Source organism: Melanaphis sacchari, unplaced genomic scaffold (assembly GCF_002803265.2).
Source record: "Melanaphis sacchari strain LSU unplaced genomic scaffold, SCAv2.0 Contig44_pilon_pilon, whole genome shotgun sequence".
In the NCBI taxonomy this organism is placed as follows: domain Eukaryota; kingdom Metazoa; phylum Arthropoda; class Insecta; order Hemiptera; family Aphididae; genus Melanaphis; species Melanaphis sacchari.
The window spans coordinates 2485497-2509065 of record NW_020271295.1 but is presented as its reverse complement, the minus strand read 5'-3'; the positions used below and the strand labels follow the sequence as shown (position 1 = coordinate 2509065).

At 25.0% G+C, this 23569-nt stretch overlaps 2 protein-coding genes across 3 annotated transcripts; both read right to left on the bottom strand.

The window, feature by feature from the left end:
- Positions 1-1151: 1151 nt before the first annotated feature.
- On the bottom strand, positions 1152-14742 carry LOC112597929 (senecionine N-oxygenase-like). Of its 2 annotated transcripts, XM_025344177.1 has the most exons (9): positions 14640-14742; positions 12427-12540; positions 3113-3317; positions 2886-3027; positions 2693-2814; positions 2057-2234; positions 1850-2000; positions 1631-1794; positions 1152-1532 (listed from the first exon to the last, which is right to left on the bottom strand). In XM_025344177.1, exons 1-9 carry the CDS (start codon positions 14650-14652, stop codon positions 1167-1169), a joined length of 1455 nt encoding a protein of 484 aa, XP_025199962.1. In that variant the 5' UTR covers positions 14653-14742; the 3' UTR covers positions 1152-1166. The 2 variants fall into 2 exon arrangements, with proteins under 2 accessions (XP_025199962.1, XP_025199963.1); XM_025344178.1 differs by lacking the exon at positions 12427-12540 and having other exon boundaries at positions 14640-14731.
- Positions 14743-19251: 4509 nt separating this feature from the next.
- LOC112597930 (senecionine N-oxygenase-like) lies at positions 19252-22053 on the bottom strand. Its single transcript, XM_025344179.1, has 8 exons — positions 21948-22053; positions 21267-21468; positions 21064-21205; positions 20874-20995; positions 20620-20797; positions 20398-20548; positions 19887-20050; positions 19252-19767 (listed from the first exon to the last, which is right to left on the bottom strand). Exons 1-8 carry the CDS (start codon positions 21955-21957, stop codon positions 19408-19410), a joined length of 1329 nt encoding a protein of 442 aa, XP_025199964.1. The 5' UTR covers positions 21958-22053; the 3' UTR covers positions 19252-19407.
- Between the last annotated feature and the right edge of the window lie 1516 nt (positions 22054-23569).

The following is a 23569-nucleotide window of genomic DNA, read 5'->3' as shown; positions in this document are numbered from 1 at the left end:
AAATATTTTTACATATTATGTATATAATTATATAAATGTTTACTAAACGTATAATTCAAATTTTAGAGTTAAATATTATTTATTGTAAGATTTTTTTTATTATCATCAACTAACAATTTTATAAGTTAGCACAAAATATAGAATAGATATATACGTATATATATAAGTAGTAAAATTTAATCTAGGAAAATAACAATAAAGTATATTAAGACTAAACAAGTATCTTAAAAATTAATCTTATCACGAAGACTGAAAATATTAGAGCACATTATTTAAAAAATGTAGCATTCATTGCAAAGGACAAGTAGTTTTGTATCAGAAAAATTTTTAGAAATATTCAGTGAGCCATTGAGATGAATAGATAAACGAGGTTAATATCAAAACAAAAAAGTTGAGAGTTTAAGTTTCAACAAATGAGTGAGTTAGTCATAATATGGGTATTCTATAATTAGTAGGTATCTTCTATACTGTAGTAGTTAGTCTTGTATAACCTATTATTTTCTTGACATCTACTGCACATTTTATAAATACAAAATGACAATTTACATGTTTGGTAAACATTTCAAGTATTTACGGTTAGTTGTTTTCAAGTAATTGTACAAATACAGTTGATTTTCATAAAATTCCCATTTTTCCTTAATTTTTCCTGTTAAAAAAAAAATTTAGTTTTGAGTTCTTTGCAGTAAAAACTAGATCCAATTTGCTATCTAAAACCACCCTCGAAATTGAAAATTGAAGCATTTTATCAACTAATTATTGTGTATAGTACACATACAAAAAAAAAAAAAAAAAAACGACATATTATAAAATAACGAAAATTTATATTTATATGAAAATATATTCTTAATTTGAATACATATTTTAAAAATCAATATTTTATCAACAACAAATTAATTAAAACTGACATATAAATGGTCATTAGTTGATAATGTTGATATGTTAGTAGACATATTGATACATTGACCTTAAAATACCTAACATAAAATAATTGACAATCACAATTTTGTTCAAATATTTAACAAAGTCATAAGACATTTACTAACAACATGATACATAAAATATATTTCTAAAATATATGATATAATAAAATTTATAATAATCAATGTAACAAATTTAAACTCTAAAAACAAATACTTAACAAACTATAATTTGAAGTTATAATTGTATTAAAAAGAATACAAAATTTGTTTCTTGATAATTGATTCATTTTGGTCAAAATATTGTACCTTATAATGTTCTTTATCAATAATTTGGTATTTATCACCTCTGAAGTTCAAAAAATCTTCTGAAAGCCTTTCAAGACCATCAAAATATATTTGTAATAACACTGGTGGTGGGTGTTCTACTCCGGCAAATTTTGAAACAGAAGTATAATAATGCATTGCCCACTTCGTTTTACCTAATGCATGAAGATCCTTTAATCTCTGACCACTAGCCAATCGAGCCTCGATTTCATCATAAGTATCTTGAAGCATTTCTTTTTTATTAGGCAGTTTCACACCACCTTCTAAAATCTTCTTAAAAATTTTAGACTGAAAATATTATATGATTAAGTAATACATATATGATCACAAAAAATAAATATTTATAAATTACTCGCATCAATTAAAAAAAAACTATCTTAAATTACCTGAAAATCAAATAAGTAAAATCCTGTAGTGTTCCTAGGTACACCAATAAACCCCATCGTTGGATATTCAATATTAATCATATGTTTAAAAAGATTTTTAATAACATTATTTTCAACATTTATTCCACATTCACTACTTAAAAATGGATATTTATATGTATATCCTAAAAAATAAAATCAATAAGTAACACAGGATAAAATACATTTTTTTTAACTTACCTGTACAGTATACTATAGTATCAATTTTTTCATAAGAACCATCTTCAAAAATTACACCATCTTCAACAATTTCTTTAACATCAGTCTTGTGAAAATAATTAGATGGAATTTTCAATTTCATTAATCGAGGATTATGATGACTCAAGAAAACCTAAAATTATGTTTAAATTATTAATAGGTAAGCTTAAATATGATTTTAAAGATTACCTTATCCGCTACTTTTGATGCGCCAAATGATATATCTAAGCCAGATGCACCACAGCCTATAACTAATACTGAGTTTCCTTTAAATATATCTGCATCTCTATAGCTATGACTATGCATGATTTTTCCACTAAATATGTTGGAACCCTTAACATCTGGGATAGCAGGATTGCTATAGTTACTAGAATATAAACAAGGTTAAGTATATAAATCACATTACAGTACAAACTATAATATGCAAAATATTTTATAAGCTATTGATTTTTGCAAAAGCTCATTTATTTATTTATTTTTAAATTAAATTAACTTTGGTTATAATGAAATATAACAGAAATGCATTATAAAACATTATATATAGTGCATACTTAATGCATAATAATAAAATAATTAAATTATACCCAACAGTTTTAAATTAATAATAGTGTAGAATAGGTATACAATTTATAATATATAGTATTAATCAATATAGTGACATTAAATATAATTCTTTAGAAAAATAAAAGTAAAAAATAAAGAAAATTTTAATCAAATTAATTAAGGCAAAAATGTGTTTCAGTTAATTTTTAAGCCTGAACAGAATAAAATATATTGTAAAATTAATTTGTGTTAAAAACTGTTAACATGTTTATGATCACTTACCCAACACATATCAACAATGCATCAAAGATGAAGGTTTCTTTACTCTGCTGTTTTAAATCAAGAACATTTACTTCCCATTGGCTATCATTGATAGGTCTTACTTTTTCGACATGATGATTAAACTTAACATAAAATATAACGATAATATTAATATGGGACCGTTTTTAATTTCAAGCAATATTATTTGACTTACCTTAATATGTGGTCTTAAATTAAAATGATCAGTAAAATCGTTCAGATATTTCTGTATGTATGCAGCTGGAAAATAGCAAGCATCCCCAACACCTGTATGCGGAAATCCACTTAACTCCATTATTTCTTTTGGCAAATTTGACCTGATAGTATATGCAAATGTTGAATCATAAGTACATAATATGACAAGCGTGATATCTAATAATCACGATTCATTCACACATTTACCTCAAACTTTTGTACATGCTGGAGTGAACTGGTAAGCCATATTGATCTCGGTCGATATCGTCTGTATAGACCCATGTACCTCCTATGCTGGCAGTCTGTTCAAACGCAACACATTTGAACAGTGAATCTTCGGCTGCAAAATTTTTCAGAGCCGCCAAACCAGATGCCCCACATCCAATGATGCCAATGGTCTTTTTATTCGCTTCTTTAGTACACGGAGACATAATGGTTTACAGTTGTTTTTTTTTTTAAATCACTACGTGCCAAAGGCACTGAATCCGAAAAAAAATATAGGGTACAGGTATAAGGTACGCGTCCAACGTGCACGGGCAACGAGCGTTCGATTTAGACAAACAAATTGACAAACGAAACGAGAATATTGCCACTCGAAAGTCGAATAATTGTAAATCACACAATAAAATTTTATCAATTTAATTCACTTGAGTACTTAAACTTGTTGAATTAAACCAGTCAAATCCAAACGTGATATTGCGTGACAATTGATAACAATTAATAACACAAAATAGTACGGATAATATTGAGATACCTACTACCTAGCATTTTTATTGTTCAGTGATAGAATTGATAAATAATTTTTCTGTTGTGTAGCACAGGATTTTTATTATTATAATATACTTTATTACGTATGTTTATGCAATAATAATAATATTCATTGTACGCCTCTACTTCAGTCTATTTATGTCCCGGCTTCTAATAGGTATTATCACGGAAAATTCAAGTTATCAAGTTTTTAATATTTAAATATTAAAGTATTACTGCCGTATAGTCGTAGAATATTATAGAATACTATTTTTAAATTTTAATCTAGCCTATATATATAGATAATGATTGTCATTTGTCAATTCATTGGTAAGTATTATTTATCATTTAGGTTGTGATGGGCACACGCGTCACACGACATCATTGCGTCACATGGAAGGTTTGAGATAATTATTATTTCCGATTACAAATGCGCAAAAAAATTAAGTGAGTGATCTTATAATGACTAAATAGTAATTTAATCAGTTACCAACTACGTTATTATTATACCGAGTGCTAGGTGATTCTTTTAAAGATAAATATACATTTTTTTTTTTTAAATTTTAAAAGTTATTATTAGAGGTATCTATTATATTTTGAAAAAAATTTATTTCATAAGTTCATACTTGTGTAGGTAGGCATTACAAAACAACATTTTTAAAAAGACTCCATATTTCCTACTATTTTTCTTCGTTATCGTTTATAAATTGCTTACTTTTTTGAATAAGCAATTTAAAATATATTTTCAAGACCATAGCAGAAGTTTTTTCTGAAAATGTTTATGTGTGACATTGGCAAATTTAGATAGATTGGTACACCAAAAATGTACTATCAACCAAATGCTCTACTCCAGGGGTCTCCAACCTTTTTTTACGGCGGGCCAAATTTGATATACGCTTTGGCATCGCGGGCCAACATTTTTAGAAATGTGTTGTCTAAAAAAAAAAAAAAATGTTGTCTATCTAGGGTTCTAGGAATATCTGATAGGTTATGAAATTGAGAAGTAAATAAGAATAGATGAGATTTATTTAAAAAAATGTATGTTTATTTATATAATTTTTTAATTTATTAATCAATTTAATAAAAAATAAATTAAAAACAATGAAAATTAATATATTATTTTCAAAACATTAATTAGCAATTAGCTTGGCGGGCCGGTGCAAAAAGCTTGGCGGGCCGTAGGTTGGAGACCCCTGCTCTACTCGTATAAATTTACTTTAAAGTTTAAAAATTTATGGTATAACTAATTAACTATTATTAAAATTCCTCATTTAAAATTTAAACAACACAAACTCCTATAACACCTAATTTTTAGAAAACTTTTCTGCTATGGAAACCATAATCAAAAATGTAACCTGTCATTTAAAAAAATTAAGAACTTAAAATTTGATTAAGATAAAAAAAGTTATCTTATACATTTGTAATAAATAAAGTATAAATAAAAAAACTATTTCCAAATAAATTAATATACGCTGTTCGAAAAAATGAGTCTACCTTAAATAATAGAATCACTCTGTATGTATTTTAATAGATGATTACATCCCGTGTAGTATCGATATGAACAAAGTGATCATCATTTCACGTGTTATAATGAGACATGAGTTCGCGGAATCATCACATCTGGTACCTGCTATAGCTATATAAAAATATGATTCGTAACGTTTTAATTAATATTATATTATAGATCTAAACAAATAAGGCTAATAAGACCCATTTGTCTTTTTATTTTGATCGATATAAATACTTTTTCATGTTTTTGATATCGTTTCAATTACATTTTCATGGACCTATTTTTTTAATCAATATATTTTTGAGTAATATACAATTTCGAATTGACCTTTTCCAGTAACACAATTATGAACGTTTTTACCTGTCTTTAATCGTGCATTATTGCCAGATTTGTTATTAGCCAATAATAAATTTTTAAATAATAATTTTTAAAATAATCAAATAAACGCCGAGCGATAAATAGGTACGATGTAGAATAGATACTAACTTATTTATAATAATAAACAATATGCACGAACTATGACAATAATTAATTCTATTAAAAACAATTTAAATAATCCCATGACCAAAAAAGATAAATCTAAAATTGAATTAACATTAAAAAGTTATAATGATTATAAAGTCCACAAGAATCTAATTTTATATTTACGGAAAACTGAAAATTCCTACTAAGAAAAAAATTTAAAAAAAAAGAAAAATATAGAAAAAACTATTATTTTGTATTTTTTTAAATTTTTTAACGTATTATACATTATGTAAAATTATTATTAATATTTATACTCCGAAATTATTTTTTTAACTAATCAACATTTTTTTATACATAATTTTATTTTAGTTTGTAACGTAGTTATAATGTAACATTATATTATTAATATGTATCAATAGTGTTTCTTTAAAAAAAATTTTTTGGTTGAATTCCCGAACAAAATAAAACATTATTCAGATATTATAAGCTTGATAACGTAGCCTATAAAAACGTTCGTAATCGTTCGTTTTTCGGCTAAAAAACAAATTTTTTTGATTAGCAACTATATTCGCAATCGTGTTGCACCCGTATTTTTCATTTCAAACAAAAACTCGAACAACCGACACTTTAAAATACCTATGTACTAGATTATCTATTATATTTTTCAAAGACAAACAATTTCTAAATAAGTCGGTAACTACAATAACACGATATGTTACTCAACTTTGACCTCACAATATATTATTAAGTAAGTAATACTCGTAGGTATTAAGAAACTCTAATACCAAACTCATATATAGTTAATACACGCTGAGGATCAAATATCCTGCTAACCATTAATATTCACAGGAAATGATAAACTCCGCAAACTATTTTTCTTAAAGAGGTTTTTATAATATTTAAATAGTAAGAAAATAATAATGTAGAATAAGTTTGGAAATTAATTCAATTATAGGTAGTTCATTATTTCTTAGTCAAGTTAAATTTTTTATAAAAATAATAGTAAAAATTATAAGTTTGAATTTAATATTTTAAAAATGCACTAATTTTATAAAGATTTGACTTAGTCCGTAAAACGGGTATAGGCAGGATGCCGTATGTAATACTCGTATGCTAGCTAAATTTCAATGATCTTACTTAATTGTAAGCTCGGATTAAGAGGGCAGAAGGGCCATAGCTCCGGGCCCACAACGGATATTAAACAATAGTAGGCCCTTGACGAATAATAAATTTTTTTTGTTTTGTTTTTTAAATATTTTTATGATGGCTATAGTTCCTTAAAATTGTTTGGCCCCGGATCCTAAATTATCTAAATCTGGGCTTGCTTTATTGTATTATCCATCACTATTGTTCATTCTAAACTTTTTGTAAAACAGTTCCGGTTTATTCAAATTTTGCATTATAAATCGTGATCGTTTGAATATCGCACATTTTTCATACACCAAATTGTATATATTTATATATATATACATATATATAATATATATATACTAAATGTATTATAAATCATTTGCGCATCACACTATCATATTTAAAAATAAGACTGGAAGTAATTAGGAAAACTCAAAAACCAAAGTTGTTTATTAACATTCGATTTAAAATTTGACGTTCATATAATACCTATTCAATTTTTAAGTATTGAGTAAGTATTTCTGTTTAAAAATATAAACATACATCATATTATTATGGCACTATTAAACAACTAAAATGTGCACTGCTAGCTTACTCATATTTATAATCAGCCCATAGATTTTTATCGTTGTAATAATATGTACAATATATCTATTAAAATTATGGTTATTATTTAGAATGTTATTAAATTAGCCGATTTATATTACATAAATGTTTTATTTTAATTTTTGTCAGAGGGTCTGTTTCCATTTCGCCAACGTTTCATTTTGTTTCCGTCTAATTTCTATGATTATTTTTTTTAGTTAAGAAATATAAGGAAATTTGCTAAATTTCATCTCTTTTGGTTCCTCCTAAAGTCTAAACTCAATCTTAAAACTAAAATGTTATAATATTATAATATAGTGGTCAGATACACATGTCATACATATTTGGAGGCCGGCCAAACTCTCCAACATTCGTTCATATCCAATTTTTCAAAATATAGCTCTCCAAACTCTGACTTGTGCCCCATAATCCACGTGGACCAAATTTCTAACTACTTATTTCATAAAGACTTACAAATTAAAAATGTTTAAGACTTCGTTAAACTTTATTCAATTGTTCCATCCTAAACTTAATTCAAGTACCTACTAATCCCTTCATTAAAAATATGACTAAATTATACATCCCTAATAAATCCTTTTTCATAGACTTAAACAAAATTAGAATCGTGATTTAATACGCTAGTGATTGTAAATTCAATTACTTAATGGAAGTAGGTGGTTATCAATGGGTGGTTCCTAAAAATGTCTTCAATGTCATGTTTATATAATATAAAAATTACGTTATGTGCTATGATGTACAGATTGTTTTTATATTAAAAAAATAAAATAACAAAGAAATTATATTACCTATTAAATAGGTTTCAGTCAACTAAATGTAATACAAAATTATTTACGTAATTAGATAAATATAGCAAAATCATAAGTAAAAATACAGTGGCAAAGTCAGGATTTTTTACTGAGGGTGGGAGAGGGCTGATCAATTTTTACACATCGGTGGTTTACCAAAAAAAAAAAAATAAAATAAAAAAGCTTAGCCCAATAATATATCTTTTTTTTTGGGGGGGGGGGGGGGCTGATGCTCCCCTCTGAACACGCTACTGTAAAAACAATTAAAAATAAAATTAAAAATCGATAAGACAATTAGAATTTTTCATTATAGTTTATAATAAGTCAAAATTATTCAAATTTGTATACACACAAAATGGTATGTGTTGAATCTTGTATAAGCATTCCTATTGTCAAAACTAATTGCACTTATACTTTATATTAAAAAATATTTTAACTATGAAAATAACTATCATTATAAATAATTGCATTTATTTTAAGATGTATATAATATAACTAGGTTATATTATATTTTATTGTATGTACGTTGTACACAAGTCAATACCTAATCGATAACTGAGTAATATAAAAATAATTTGGGAAATGAACACAGGTAACGAAACGGGATATGATCTTGCCGCAGCCAAAACTATAGGAAGAAACGTCTATTTACTTTTCATTTTTATATAGTTAATTAAGTTTCTAGTGTTTCTACAACATAGCACTATATAGTATTATACTATATACCTACTAATATTTTAAACGGAGGTGATATAGAATCAATGTGATGCAATAATAAGTATAAATTAGATACCTATATGTTTATAAATCTCAGTGTTTATTTATGTTATGTAATTTTTCTCGTATGATCTTTATAATAGGTATACGCTTTACGTGCGTCATTCATAATTATGTTTACTAACTTGTTTCTGTATTAAATTACTGAATATCTACTATTATTACGATGTTTAAAATAAATGTAACTGAATCATACTTAGAGTAACATATTATTTTTAATTGTTTACAATATTTTAAATTAAATAACAAATACTATAAGTAGGTACAGTATTAACACATACGTAATATGTATAAAATAAATATAACACTATAGTATTGTTTATTAATCTAAATTCGATCATAAAACTGTTTGAATCGTAAAATCAACACGCTCTAACATCTTCCGTTTCTAATTGCACATATAATTCAGTAACGGTGTTTAAACTTCGCCTCCTTTTATATTTGTGTGGCGTTATTGGTACCTACCTATTTCGCATTTTATTTATTGAATTTATAAGCTATAATTATTTATGGACGTTGATTTTTGTTGTAAATTTGAATAACAAACAATAATTAATCATTTTATTATAAATAGGTTAGAATGGTTAGATTATTGGTTTTTAATTTTCGTATTACCTGACTTTTATAAAACATTTTATTTTTATTTTACTAGACTAATGTATTCCTATTTTTGTATTTACTTACTACAACGTCATAATAATATGTATAAATAATTTTTTTTTTTTTGTGAAAATCTATTTCACAATACCTTTCTAATGATAAAATTATTTCCATCCCTACTATATTTATAGCTATACGTTATTTGTACAACAATAATGTGCTTACATATATATATATTATATACAGTGAAAACTGTTTAATGCGGAATAGCATGGGATCATTCAAAATTTTCGCTTTAAGCAGTTTTCCGCTTTATTGAATAAAACTGAAAAATTCCGGATTATAAATTCGTATCAGATTTTCACGTTAAAAAATTAGTTTGCAATACTTATAATTTTTATTTTTTGAGAGACTAATTATAAACTTAATTTATTACTTTACTTTATAAAACTTATTTTAGAATAATTATTGGCTTATTTTCTTACGAAACTAATAACAATTTATACATACTCGTATTATATAAGTATGAAGGTTGGGAATTAAATTTAAACATTTAGCTTTTCCAAAAATCATGTAGAGTTTTTGTTTTGTCACTGTTAGTGCTATTTTTCAATATTATAATATGTATTTAAATGGACATCACTTAGTATGTACAAGCATATTTTTCAGTGTAAGACTGTTAGTGCATAACTGTTTCACAGCTATACATTATACATACATAAGTTGTATCACAGGTACGATAACCAAAAAATACAAATTACGTAACTAATATATGTAGTGCAGTTTTATCTTAATTATCGTTTTACGATATACCTACAACCTACATATTCATATCAATGTAACACGACGCGTGTTCTATTTTTGGCTTATGCAAGGTTTTTACTCGCTTTGGACCTAAAAAACCATTCCGTTTCTCGTTAGGGAGGTTCCGTTTTATTGAAGTTCAACGTGGACGAAACCGTTTTCGATCAAAAACGTATCCTCTTTTTTTTGGCCGATTAATTTTTCGACCAAAATCTTACTCTTCTCTTTTCGGCCAAAACAAAATTTTATGTATTATATAAAAAAATAAAATAATTGGTAAGTACCTTTATATAATTTTTTGTAAAATTAATACAATTGTATAATTATATAATTTTGAAAATGATTAAAAAATTTGCATAAAATTTTGTAAAATAAAATGTGAAAAATTATTTAAAATATAAGAATATATATGTTAAAATCATTTTTATATTAATATCAAATATGTCACAAACCTACTTCTGTGGTTTAAATTTTATTTTTTTATATAATATTATACATATTACATATTGTGACATATTAACATAAAAATGATGTTAATATATATAATTTATATTTTAAATAATTTTATACATTTAATTTTACAACATTTTATGCATTTTATACTTTTAATCATTTTCAAAATTATATAATTATATAATTGCCTTTTACAAAAATTACATACCAATTATTTTATTTTTTTTATATATATTATATACAATTTTATTTTGGTCGAAAAGGGAATCGGTGTTTTTTTTTTTTTTAATTTGGTTGAAAAGGGAATCGATTGAAAAGAGAAAGGTACGTTTTTGGTTGAAAACGGCCATGTCCGTTCAATGTCTATATAAAACTATAGGAACATGCCGGGACCAAAAAAAAATTCCGTATTGGATAGTTTTCTATTTTATTTAGGGTCCGCATTACACAGTTTTCACTGTATAACTCATTCATGTCTTTACCCAATTAACATTAAACTATCGAATAAATATATACACTGTAAGTATTAAAAAAAACTGATTAAAATCACAACAAAATATAGATGTGTACTGTGTACCTACGTTTAATTGCAGTTTAATATTATTATTTAATACGTTATACGATGCACCTTAAGATAACAATAATTTGGCTATTTATATAAAACAATTATACAATAAACAATTTATAGAAACCAAAGCTGTTACCAATCATTGTAATTTTTTTTATATTTAAATATTTTGTAATAATAATTATCAGATGTTTAATAAATATAATTTTATATTGAAACAATCATAAATAGTATTCATAAAATGCCTTTGTGCCATAAACGAATGATTGGCAGTCTTGGTACGCAACAATAAAGACAAAATTTAAACATTATCTTACTTATATATGTTTCAAAAAGTGCCAAGTAGTGACTCATAATCTACAACCATACTTAACTACTTAGTTTTATTGATACTATAGACTTTCACTTTTCATCAACAGATATTGAATGGATTTCTTAATCACCTATTAAAAAAAGACTTAAGAGAGTACCTATGCGCTGTGAGAGGTTTATTCATAAACATATTGTTACGTGATTAATTATGAGCAATGATAAGTCCATTATAGTTTGTACTACAACTATATAATATGTGTTATATTAGTGACGTATCTATAGTGGGAAATTAGGAATATATTATTTCTTCTACGTTTTTTTTTTATTTTTATTTTTTTATGAGCGAAGTCTAATAAATATTATCATTTTTCACAAATTAATTATTTCATATATAAATGAAGGAATCCCTTAAATAAACCTATTATACATATGTTTAGAACGTCATTCCTATTTCTTATATAGTAGAATAAGTAACCAAACCAAATTATATTTCTTGTAGGCCACATTGGAAATGGATTATATCCAATTGACCGAATACAAAAATATATCTTCTCGTACTAAATTTGGACCAAATACAAAAAAAAAAAAAAATAATAAAAAAAAATATATTTTTTAAAAGCGTGAAAAATCTCGCAGACTATAAAATTATTCGTATAACGGATTTGACCAGCGGATCACGGGTTGGCCATCACTGCTATACATAATATTTTGTTATCCCCGTTCACTCCTTCCCAGTTTAATAAATATAATAAAAATTGCCTACCTTGTATTAGACTATGGTGGTAACGTCTTTGAGTTATATAATGGTGTTTGTTGAAATATATTCTTAAGACAGATAAGATTGGAACTTTGACGTACGCATTCATTATAACAATTCCTAAAACATTATTTACATTTTTCAACTTTTTTACTATTAATTTTATGTAGTAGGTACCTAATATCAATAATCCAAATGAGGACGTTTATTGGTTTTATTTAAAATCACCTTCTTTGTTGGCATACATTCAATTTTATTGATACGTAATTTATTTTCTCTGTTTATTTGTGAAGTTATCCGCAACATATATAAATTATTAGTAAACAAAACGTAATCAGTGACGAATGTCTTAATGCATCTAATATTAACGTCATCATTTTAATGAATAAACACTACCTATTTCAGTAGCTTACCAGTTACCAATAACACCTATCGGTTATCATTATCCGCTAAATCGCTAAAATAATGTCCTATATTAATCGCTATTACCTATTAACTATTTACCTAGCTACAATATACACATGAACTAAGTATTACTACAGGGAACTTAAAGTTATTATATAGACTGTTATAAATTACAAGTACTTAATTCTTAATATTTTAAGTAAAATATGTTTTTTGTCTTAAATTTTAAATTATTAAAATGGGATATCAAAAAAACATTAATTTCTTGTAACATTATTTTAAACAAAAACAAAAATCAATATAATATATTACATTTATAAAGCTTGGAACATTTAATTGTGTTATATGAGTATAGTCTTAAGTTTAACTATAAATACAAAATAAGAACCTTACTCTAATACTAACTACCTATAAGCTCAAAACTTCTTCTATCTTCTCGAATCTTGCTGATCGCCAACTCTCTTCCATACTCTTAGCTCTTATTAATTCCAATATTCTAACTTTAATGTTCTACCCGTTCACATCATTGTTCTATACTCCGCTTTTCAATTCCAGTCAATTATCTTAACAATTTTGCAAGCCTTCATCTAATGTACACTACTAACCAGTAACCACAATCTCTTTTTCACTTTAACTTATAAATTTAAGTATTTTTTATTTGTATATTAATAACCTAACTATGTTCACAATTACATCATTTTTTTTTTTTTAACTTGTCCCAATTTGTTGTATAAAATAAAAATAAATATTTACTATAAAAAACTTCAAAGTTTAAAAAATCTATGGTTATTTGCTTTTTAACTATAACAAAAAATCCATTTACATACATATCATTGTAAAATCATATTTTTGTCTCTCTACTCAAAAACAACAAATTATCATAGTTTTTAGAAATTGTTTATGAATATTATTAATAATCATATTACATAACTATATAATAATTATCAACGAATTTTTTTTGTAATATATTTTATTTTTTATGTTTTAAAATTTAAATTAATTATTTCTAAATATTTTAGCATACAATGAAAGAGGATTATTTGAGGGGGAGCGTAGCTCACCACAGTTTAACAACGTATAAAATGTATGATAGATACGTATTTTTTTTTAAATTAAGCAGAGTCCTAATTTTATTTTACCAATTAAAGCACTGATATACCTATTGTGGTGTTTGGAAATCATCTATATAAAAATCAGTACATGCACTAGAAACTCAGTATCTATTAATATATGTTTAGTATTTAGATAGTCAGAGTTCTCAATAACTGTTACCTCTTATAATTGTACAAATCAAAGCTATCACGTGATATCATAATAGTTAAAATTACCTACTTTAACTTAAAAATGCCTAACTAAGAAAGTAGTTAATAGTAATTGGTTTAATATATTAGATCATACTGGGAGTGGAAAACGAATGAAAGTAGGTATATCAATATTCATTTATATTGAAATATATTGATGCACATTTAAAAATATAATAAAAAATTTGTTTAACTCATGCTTAGTAGTAAGCAAACCTATACAATATACCTAATATGAGTAATATGTGTATTGTGTATAGTATTTGGACACCCATTAGCTATATTATTGAATTACTACACTATGATGTTTGACCCTAATGTTAGCCGTTAATAATCGTACGAAGTTCAAAATAAATTCCAATTACAAGCAAATAAGAGTTTTGAATAAATAAAATATAAGATAAGATTGATAAGAATACTAATACACGATAATTATTAATTATGCATAGTATTAAACAGGTTAGTAATTAATTTCAAATACAAGAAAATAAAATAATTAGTGTTCAAACTTACCGGTTTGCATCATAATTTTTTTAATCAATGTATTATTGTCTACCACGTGTAATAAAATGTCAGTTAGGGAATCCACAATACAAAATCAAAACTGGTGAAAACATTTAACGTAAATTATTTTTCGAGTAGTTTATATCAAATGTTTTATAGTAGACGTAATCACTTGTGATTTATCGTAAAAATATATTAATATCCATTCGATTTCTATACACCGATTATTATTACGCCAGTACAAGCTTGGCTTCTATCACGTGATTGTTAACATCTTCTTTGAAATGTAGGTAGGTACTTTCCGGTTAAACTAATTTAAAAGTACTATCTTTTAAATCACGACTATTAAAAAAACATGCAGACAAGTGGTGTGACCACGTGTTGAAACATGATAATAATAATAATATACTCATTACGCAGGCATATATATTCATTTGAACAATATAGGTGTTAGCATAATAATTTAAACTAAGATTTTTTTTCTGTTATAAAAATACACTAAATTATAAAATATACACGCTGTTAAGCTCTTATACGATTAATGATATGCTTTTCAAAATAAAACAATTTGCTTAATTTATTTTTATTTTAAATTTAAGAAGGTACCTAAAGTATTTTAAATAATGTAAAATATATAATTCTTTACTCTTCACATACATAATAATGTAGATTTGAAGACTAAAGAGTATCTATGTAATTGTCTCAGCCTATATCTATTATCAAACAATTGTTTTTAATACATACTTTATAAGTTATAAATGTTTTGTAAATATTATAAATTAATATTTCTCCATTAGGAGAGCGCAATTAATATTGTCTTGCACTTAACAAACATATAATGTAGTATCGTAGAAAAATAATTAGTAGATAAAAATGGTTTAATTTATTTTATTCAACAAACTGTTATTAAAAATTCAAAAATAATAATTTATTTTGTGTTTTGTCAACAACTTTTTTTAATATTTTAATACAAATGCAAGTGAAAATATTAGTTATGTTGCAAGTTGAAGTAGTTGTGTCTATATGTGAATGAGAGAAGTTTAGAGATTATCAGGAATCTTAAAGTTAAATAAGTACTTGAGTCAGTCAGTTTAGTATCAGTGGCATCTGATTAATATCTGTTTAAGTTTATTAGTAAAGGTAACACCACAATAAATATTTGCATAGATCTTTCCACTTATGCGTATAGACTATAGAGGGACGTGTCTTTTTAGCTATAAGAAATCTGTTGGATAATTTTGTGTGTCTCATTCAAAGATAATTTATTATGATTTCTAATATTTCTATTTTTAATGTTTTAGCCGTGCTCATAGTTAAATTAAGGCTTATTTAAGTTGTATAATTTGATTTATTTTAAAAAATTGATAATGTATATTTGATTGAAGGTCAGGTTGAAGGACTTCTTCTAGAATATGGGATATCTGGTGGTTATTTCTTGATTCTTCGTACTTGAGGCTTTCTGTTAATATGTGTTTGACTGTGAAATCTGTTCCGCCTTCCACATGATTTAAATATAGAAGGTTAATTCTGGCTATGAGGTGATTGTGTGTTGTAAATGTATGCTCTATTCGGAAGCGATTCAAAATGTTTTCATCTTGTTGAGGCCCAGGTTTTACTATATATGCATGCTCATATATAAGTAGTATACTCATCTAAAATGATGAATCATTTTTGAACCTTTGACATTTATGTTATGTACCCGAGTTAAGAAAATTATGAATACTCCTGTATCTTATATTCGTTTATACATATAAATATTAACTATTAATTTATGGTTTTTAGTTGATTATCTTAATAATATGAAATATAATTATAGGGGTTGATTAGAATAAAATCCAGAAATTAATATTTAGGTATTTTCATAGATCAGCTTTGGAAATAAAAATCTAATAAAAAGCTTTTGAAATTCCGTAGATATCAATACAAGGTTAGGTTACCTACTATTCACCCCTTATATAAGTATAGGGTTGAAATGAAATTCTATCTTATCTCATTCCTACTCCATTAAAGATTTATACCTCCAAAATATAAGCCTCTAGGTTTAGTAGTTTTGTCTGGGCATTGATGATTGAGTGAGTAAATATATCGGAAATATTCAGAAAACTATGTCAGGGTCATTACAGTATAATGATAATAATCACTAGGTTTTAAACATTAAATTTTCGATATTTTAACTTGATAATTGACTTTAAGATTATACGTGATATTTAAGTAAAAACACATTTGACGTTTTTTACTTTGTCGTTTTTACCTTCTCGTTTTTTACTTCCTAGATTCCGACACGAAATATGAAAATTATAGATTTATAAGTTAAGACTGTTATTATATTATAGCCTATAAATATACTATGTAGCTTTATCGTTTATTAATCTTGTTAAATTCAATAATTACATCATATTAACTATTAAGTATTTTGGATGCTGGCAACAACTATGAGATTTATTAAGTTATTTTAAATAAATGTATAAATATTACCTATTAAACAATAATATTAATTATTGCCTACTTATTATTGATTTTGCTTATTTGTATTTTCAATGAAAATGATTTCTTTGATAAAATAGGACATGGGTAATTAAGTGAACATACCTCCTAGTGTATTATAATATTTTATACTAGGTACGGTCTACGGATATAACTAATTGACCTTTTACAAACATTTCGTCTAGAACATTCTATAGATGTAGGTACTTATTATTTATATTAATAGTAATAGGTATTTATAAATAATTATTCTAAACTCTTGGCTCATAAAAGGGTATACTAACTAGAATACTTATAAAATAATATTTAAATGTTTATAAATAATAAAAAATTATGTTTTAATTATTATAACGTTATAAGTTATAACATAAGTACGCTACTGTTGTAGGTACATAAATTATGTATTATGTAACATAATACTATAAGTTATAAGTGCCGCAATACACTACCAGGTGTGCAGGGCATGTACCTCACGCGCGCACCCAAATTTTAAAAGGCACTGTTTTTTAAACTGTATACATTCATAGCTCACTTTAAGATACCTATTGTATTATATGAGGTTACTCAATAGTATTATTAAAAAAATATATTTTTCTATGTATAATGTATACAAATGTGAAAATGAAAATCTTTGACACCCCTAGTTGTTCTCTAATACTATTCATCTAATTATTAAAATTATTTTGATGATTTTTTTTTTAATGAAAGAGTATGCTGCAAAACAGTTTTTAAGTCTATTTCTGATTCTATATAAGTTAATAAAAAATCTAGTAATATAGTTTTTTAATTAATCAGCTAATACAACCAAAGATATTTATTTATTTTTCATTAGTGTTACTTACTATTTACTAATTATTGGTTATTGTAATAAATTAGTATTTTAGTTGATGCATTATTGATTTTATAATATATATTATTGTAATAGTGTAAAACTTTTTCGTTATTTTCGGTTTACACTATTGACATTTTTTGAGCTGTTGGTGTTTTGTCTAGATTGAAAAATAAATCAAATTTGAGTCGTTCAATAAAAAATGAAAAATAATTTAAGAAAAATACTGCCTCTAAATGGTCAAAAAAGCAAATGCTGGACAGGACCAGCTACGTGAAGTTCAAAGTTGATATATCAGAAACCAAAAATATTATTTGTTCATACGCCCTTATACTAGTAAAAGGTATAATATGGCATCAGGTAGGTACGCTAAATGTTTGCATTAGACAACTAAATTTAACACGGATGCATTTTGTACGAGCAACGGATAGTTTATCAATAAATTGTAATAATTTATATTTAAGACGAAGCTTATTTTAATTAAATATAATTGCCTACCTACGCATTTTCAACACCTAATTGTTTAAAAAATGTTATTTCAGTAACACTATTTACAAATATTGTATTTCATAAAATAATAAGTCAATAAGTTAGGTTAGTCAACTAAAAAATATACATACAAAACCATCACAATATTTTTCTATACCTATTTAAATAATATTTATTAATTTACTTATGATTTTTTACTAATAAAATGTCATTAATGAAGGAAAATAAATAATTAATACAGTTATTCTTTTCCTTACCTGGGGTAATTATTTATATACAAGTCGATCAATTTTTTTTAAATAATTTATTTCCACAGAGAGTAGGCATATGCTACCTAAATGTCATATTGTCATTACAATTATTCTCATTTAATGTCGTTAAATATTTTAACAAAAATATTAAGCGATTTTTAATCTTACCCTTTCAAATTACCACTTTGTTGAAGCAGTGTGTTAATCAAAATGCACAAATTTATAAAATATATATTTTATATGAGTACATATATTTGAAATTGTTTAAAGATAAATATTATTTCACTAAAAAGTATTAATAACCGTAAGTTTATGGAATTTTTCATTTTGCTAAGTTGTTGTGTTATTACTCTAATAATTTGTTTTATATTTTTAAAACAAGTTTTTGGATAATTGATTTTGTATAATGATGGGCTGGAGTCATTTACATAGACGATATAGTATTCATTTTAAAATATTTCTTATAAATGTTATCAGGATTCCCTAATATTAAAAACAGTACAGTTTTACTTGTAAAAAAAATTAATTATAATTAAAAATAATAATAACAAACATATAACTAGTACAAAATATTAAATACAAATTTAATACAAATCAGTTCAATTAATATAAAACTACTTAACTTAAATAAATAGTTTAATAACATTTCTATTGCTATATCCCGCATTTGTATAGACAATGAATGTGTTCATAACTAAATCGTAATCAAGCTATAAACAAAAACTTAATCTACAACAATCTCTTGTCTCCTCATTACTGGTTCTTCTTCATTTGGAAATTTAACCATATAATGATCTTTATCCAACAATTTATACTTGTCTTCTCTAAAGTGTGAGAAATCACACATAAATCTGTCAATCCCATCAAAATAGATTTGTAGAACAACAGGTGACACTGATTCCAGTCCCGATAAAGATGCCAGTGAATCGTAATAATCTTTTGACCTACGACCCATCATGTGTAGTTCTTTAGGTCGCAATCCACTTGCTAATCTAGACTCAACATCTTGACGTGTATCCTCAATCATTTCTTCCTTACTAGGTAATTTTGCTCGCCCTTCTAAAAATGTTTTAGCAAATTGTACCTATAAATAAAATCCAGTTATTGATAAATTAAAGTATTTAACATATTACGACATATTTTTTATTTTATTTGATGAGGTTTACAAATATTGGAATTCCAATATACAGTTTGTACAATTACCTGTAAATCAATCATACAGAAACCAGCAGTGTTGGTTGGAATTCCAATGAAGTACATTGTAGGGTGTTCAATGTTCAATATATGCTTAAAAAGTGGCTTTACATGATTGTTCTCTACACGAATACCACATTCTGGGCTCAGGAATGGATACTTATAGTTGTATCCTGCTCAAAATTAAGTAAATAAATAATTTGAAAGTAAATGTTAAAATAAAATTATATGTATAAATTAATTTAAGATTAGAAATAAAAATAAAATAACTAAAAATAATATCTTATTAATTCTAGACCTTTGAAAGGTCATTCAAATGAAGAAAATCCAGTATAGTAACATGAACGTTTTGATGATATGTGCCAAAAAAGGCCATAAAATGTCTTTATAGCCATAGTAGGCCAATTTCTTTATTTTTCTAAAACAAAATAATTAAAATTAATTTTAATAGCTAATATTTTTTATTTATTTCATTATACATGATATTATTAGTTATATTTTTTAAGTAGAATTTTCTTACCTGTACAATATAGAATTGAATCAACTTGTTCATAAGATCCATCATGAAAAACTATTCCATTTTCTACTACTTCTTTAATATCAACTTTCTGAACCATATTTGATGGAACCTTCATATTTTTAACACGCTGATTGTGGTGACTCAAATAAACCTAAAATATTTATCATTTTTATTAATGTATGAAATGAAATGATAGAATAAATATTTATTTATTTTTATTACTTTTTTTGCTACTTTTGCAATATCAAATGATATATCTAATCCCGAGGGACCACAACCAATTACCACAGTACTTTTATTCTTAAATACTGAAGAATCTCTGTAATCATGGCTATGAATTTTCATTCCACAAAATTTCTCTATTCCAGGAACCTCGGGAATAGCAGGATTACTGTAATTACTGTAACATTAAAAAAAGTTAGTAATAAATAATTAAAAAAATAAATAGAGTTGAAGAAAAATTATTTATAAATTACCCAATACAAATAACAACTCCATCAAATTCTAATGTTTCCACAATATTTTCTTGCAAATCAATTACTGTTACACGCCAACGATCTCCTGCTAAAGGACTTATTTCTTTTACGTGGTGATGAAACTTTAATGAAAATTGTATATAAGTAATTATTCACAATATATCTATCTATAAATATTATTAGTTATTACCTTGATATGTTTCCTTAAGTCAAAATGATCTGCATAGTCTTCCAAGTATTTTAGCATTTCATTGGCTGCCACATATGATTTGTCTTCAGGACCTTTATGTGGAAATCCCGGAAGTTCCATAATTTCTTTAGGCAAATTTGTCCTGAAAAAAAAATAATTTTCATTAAAAATATGAATACTTTTAATAAATACCTATCAAATACCTTAAACTTTTGTACATGCTCGAATGAACTGGTAAGCCATATTTGTCCTTGCCTACTCTGTCAGTGTATACCCAAGTGCCACCAACATTATCAGTCTGCTCATAAGACACACATGTAAACGGAGATCCTTCAGTTGTAAAGTGTTTAAGAGCTGCTAATCCAGCTGCTCCACAACCAACGATAGCCACTGATTTTTTATTTTCTTTAAAATTTAATTTAACACAAATGTTAATAATTTAGATACAAAATAAAATATACAATTTTCTATGACCGTAAATGCAATTTGTACTATTTCTATAATATTTCTATATATGTTAAGCATTGTATTATATAAACTTCAGAAATATTTGCTAATTAATAAACTCATGAAAAATATATTTTTATCATTTAATTTAATTATAATCAAAAAACATTAAGATTGTTTGGTTCCGTTCCAATAAGTACCTACCTATATAGAACAATCCTAAAATTATTGTTCAATTAATCGTATATGTAATATTAATTATACTTTATTTTACTGAATTGTATATGTAAGGGATATCAAAAATTATTTTTAATAATTCATAAAAATATAAATATACAATATACATGTATAATTATAAATACATAGATATATATAGACATATTATATAGTTTAAAATTAAATATATATATATAAAAATAAATATAAATTGTACTCACCGAGACGCATTGTTTCAAATATAAACACGAATTACAATATAAAAGCTGATTTTCAAAACGTAATTGTTGAAATTGTTCTTCGAGTGCAACAATAACTGCTTCGAGTCTATCGATCTTTTAAAACTCTGATTTTATAGGAAACTCTATGCCCCACTATTTTTATTTTTACCAATCAAATTAGTTGTTATTATTTTAGTAGGTACCATTTAATCAGATTGATTATTATTTATTAATGACCACGTGATAAATTACTTGACCATTGATCATCTATTATAATATAATTGAATTGTTAAAATACATTTAAATACATTGTTACAGTATATCCTATGAGCTATAATTTGATATAGTATAATATTTAAAGTTTAAACTAATTATTGATATTTAACGATAAGCTCTAAAGTATTCTGCGCAAATAATATTATTTATGAACATATAATTCATTAGGTATACCTATTACCACCTACCCATTAGATAATTATTTTCTAAAAACTGAATTTTCTAGTTATTCACTCATTCTAATAAATAATCTAAAAATAAATCACTTTTGACCTACCTAAATAAAATATTAAATCCTGATTAAAGATCATAATACATTTTATTTTTATTTCTATTGGTAATTGGTAATTACTAAATGTAATAAGTAATAATATAACTATATATTTATTTATTTTTTTGATCTGTGTAAATCACTATTAGTTTAAATTATTATAGTATTTTTTGTTGATTTAAATTAACTAAAAAACTTTTTTAAATAAACTTAAATGATAATATAATTAGGTTTAACATAAAGACTCGAGATGAGCCACTGATATCACAACTGGAATATAGATCACTTCTAGATAGTAAAGTATATATAAATTAAGTATTTACATAACAATTTTTAATTGGAAGATTATAAATTAATTGGACTTTATAATACAATTTACTCTATGTATTATATTGCGCAGTAGGTATTTTTTAATTTTGTAATCAGTTTTGGAAATTGATAATTTGTACATTAAGTTTAAACACTGTATTTTAGTTTGTAAAATAATGATTCAAATGTACAGTAATAATACAAAATAATTTTAATGAGTTTAAGTAACATACCTATGTAATTGGACATTGGACTTAATAATTATCATTTATTAATAATAAACAGGGTCATTTCATATTCACTATCACACTTCCTTCCAAACACCTATACAAATAGTTTAATGTTTTTTAATACCTATTCTATATTATAATCAATTGAATTTTCATCTTAAATCATTCAGTTGTCAACTATGTAAAAATAAGCTAAGAATACATAAACTACAAATCCATACCTATAAAGTTATTAAATAAATAAACAACAATAATGTATACATAAATATACATTTAGATGAAGCTTAAAGACTTGGAAATTGCTGGTGGTAACTTAATAGTATAAAAATTGTTCACGTATATTCTTTGAGACTCATGAGTTTTTACAGTTTTATTATTTCACATCTATAGATTGCCATAAGGTGGTTCAAATATGAATTTGATTTTTGTGTTTATATATAGAATTATCATTAGTTACTGTACTCATGTTTGTAATTTATAGACTTAAAAATTATGAAAATTTCAAAAATTGTTCTTAGAGCTATCTGGAAAGTTTA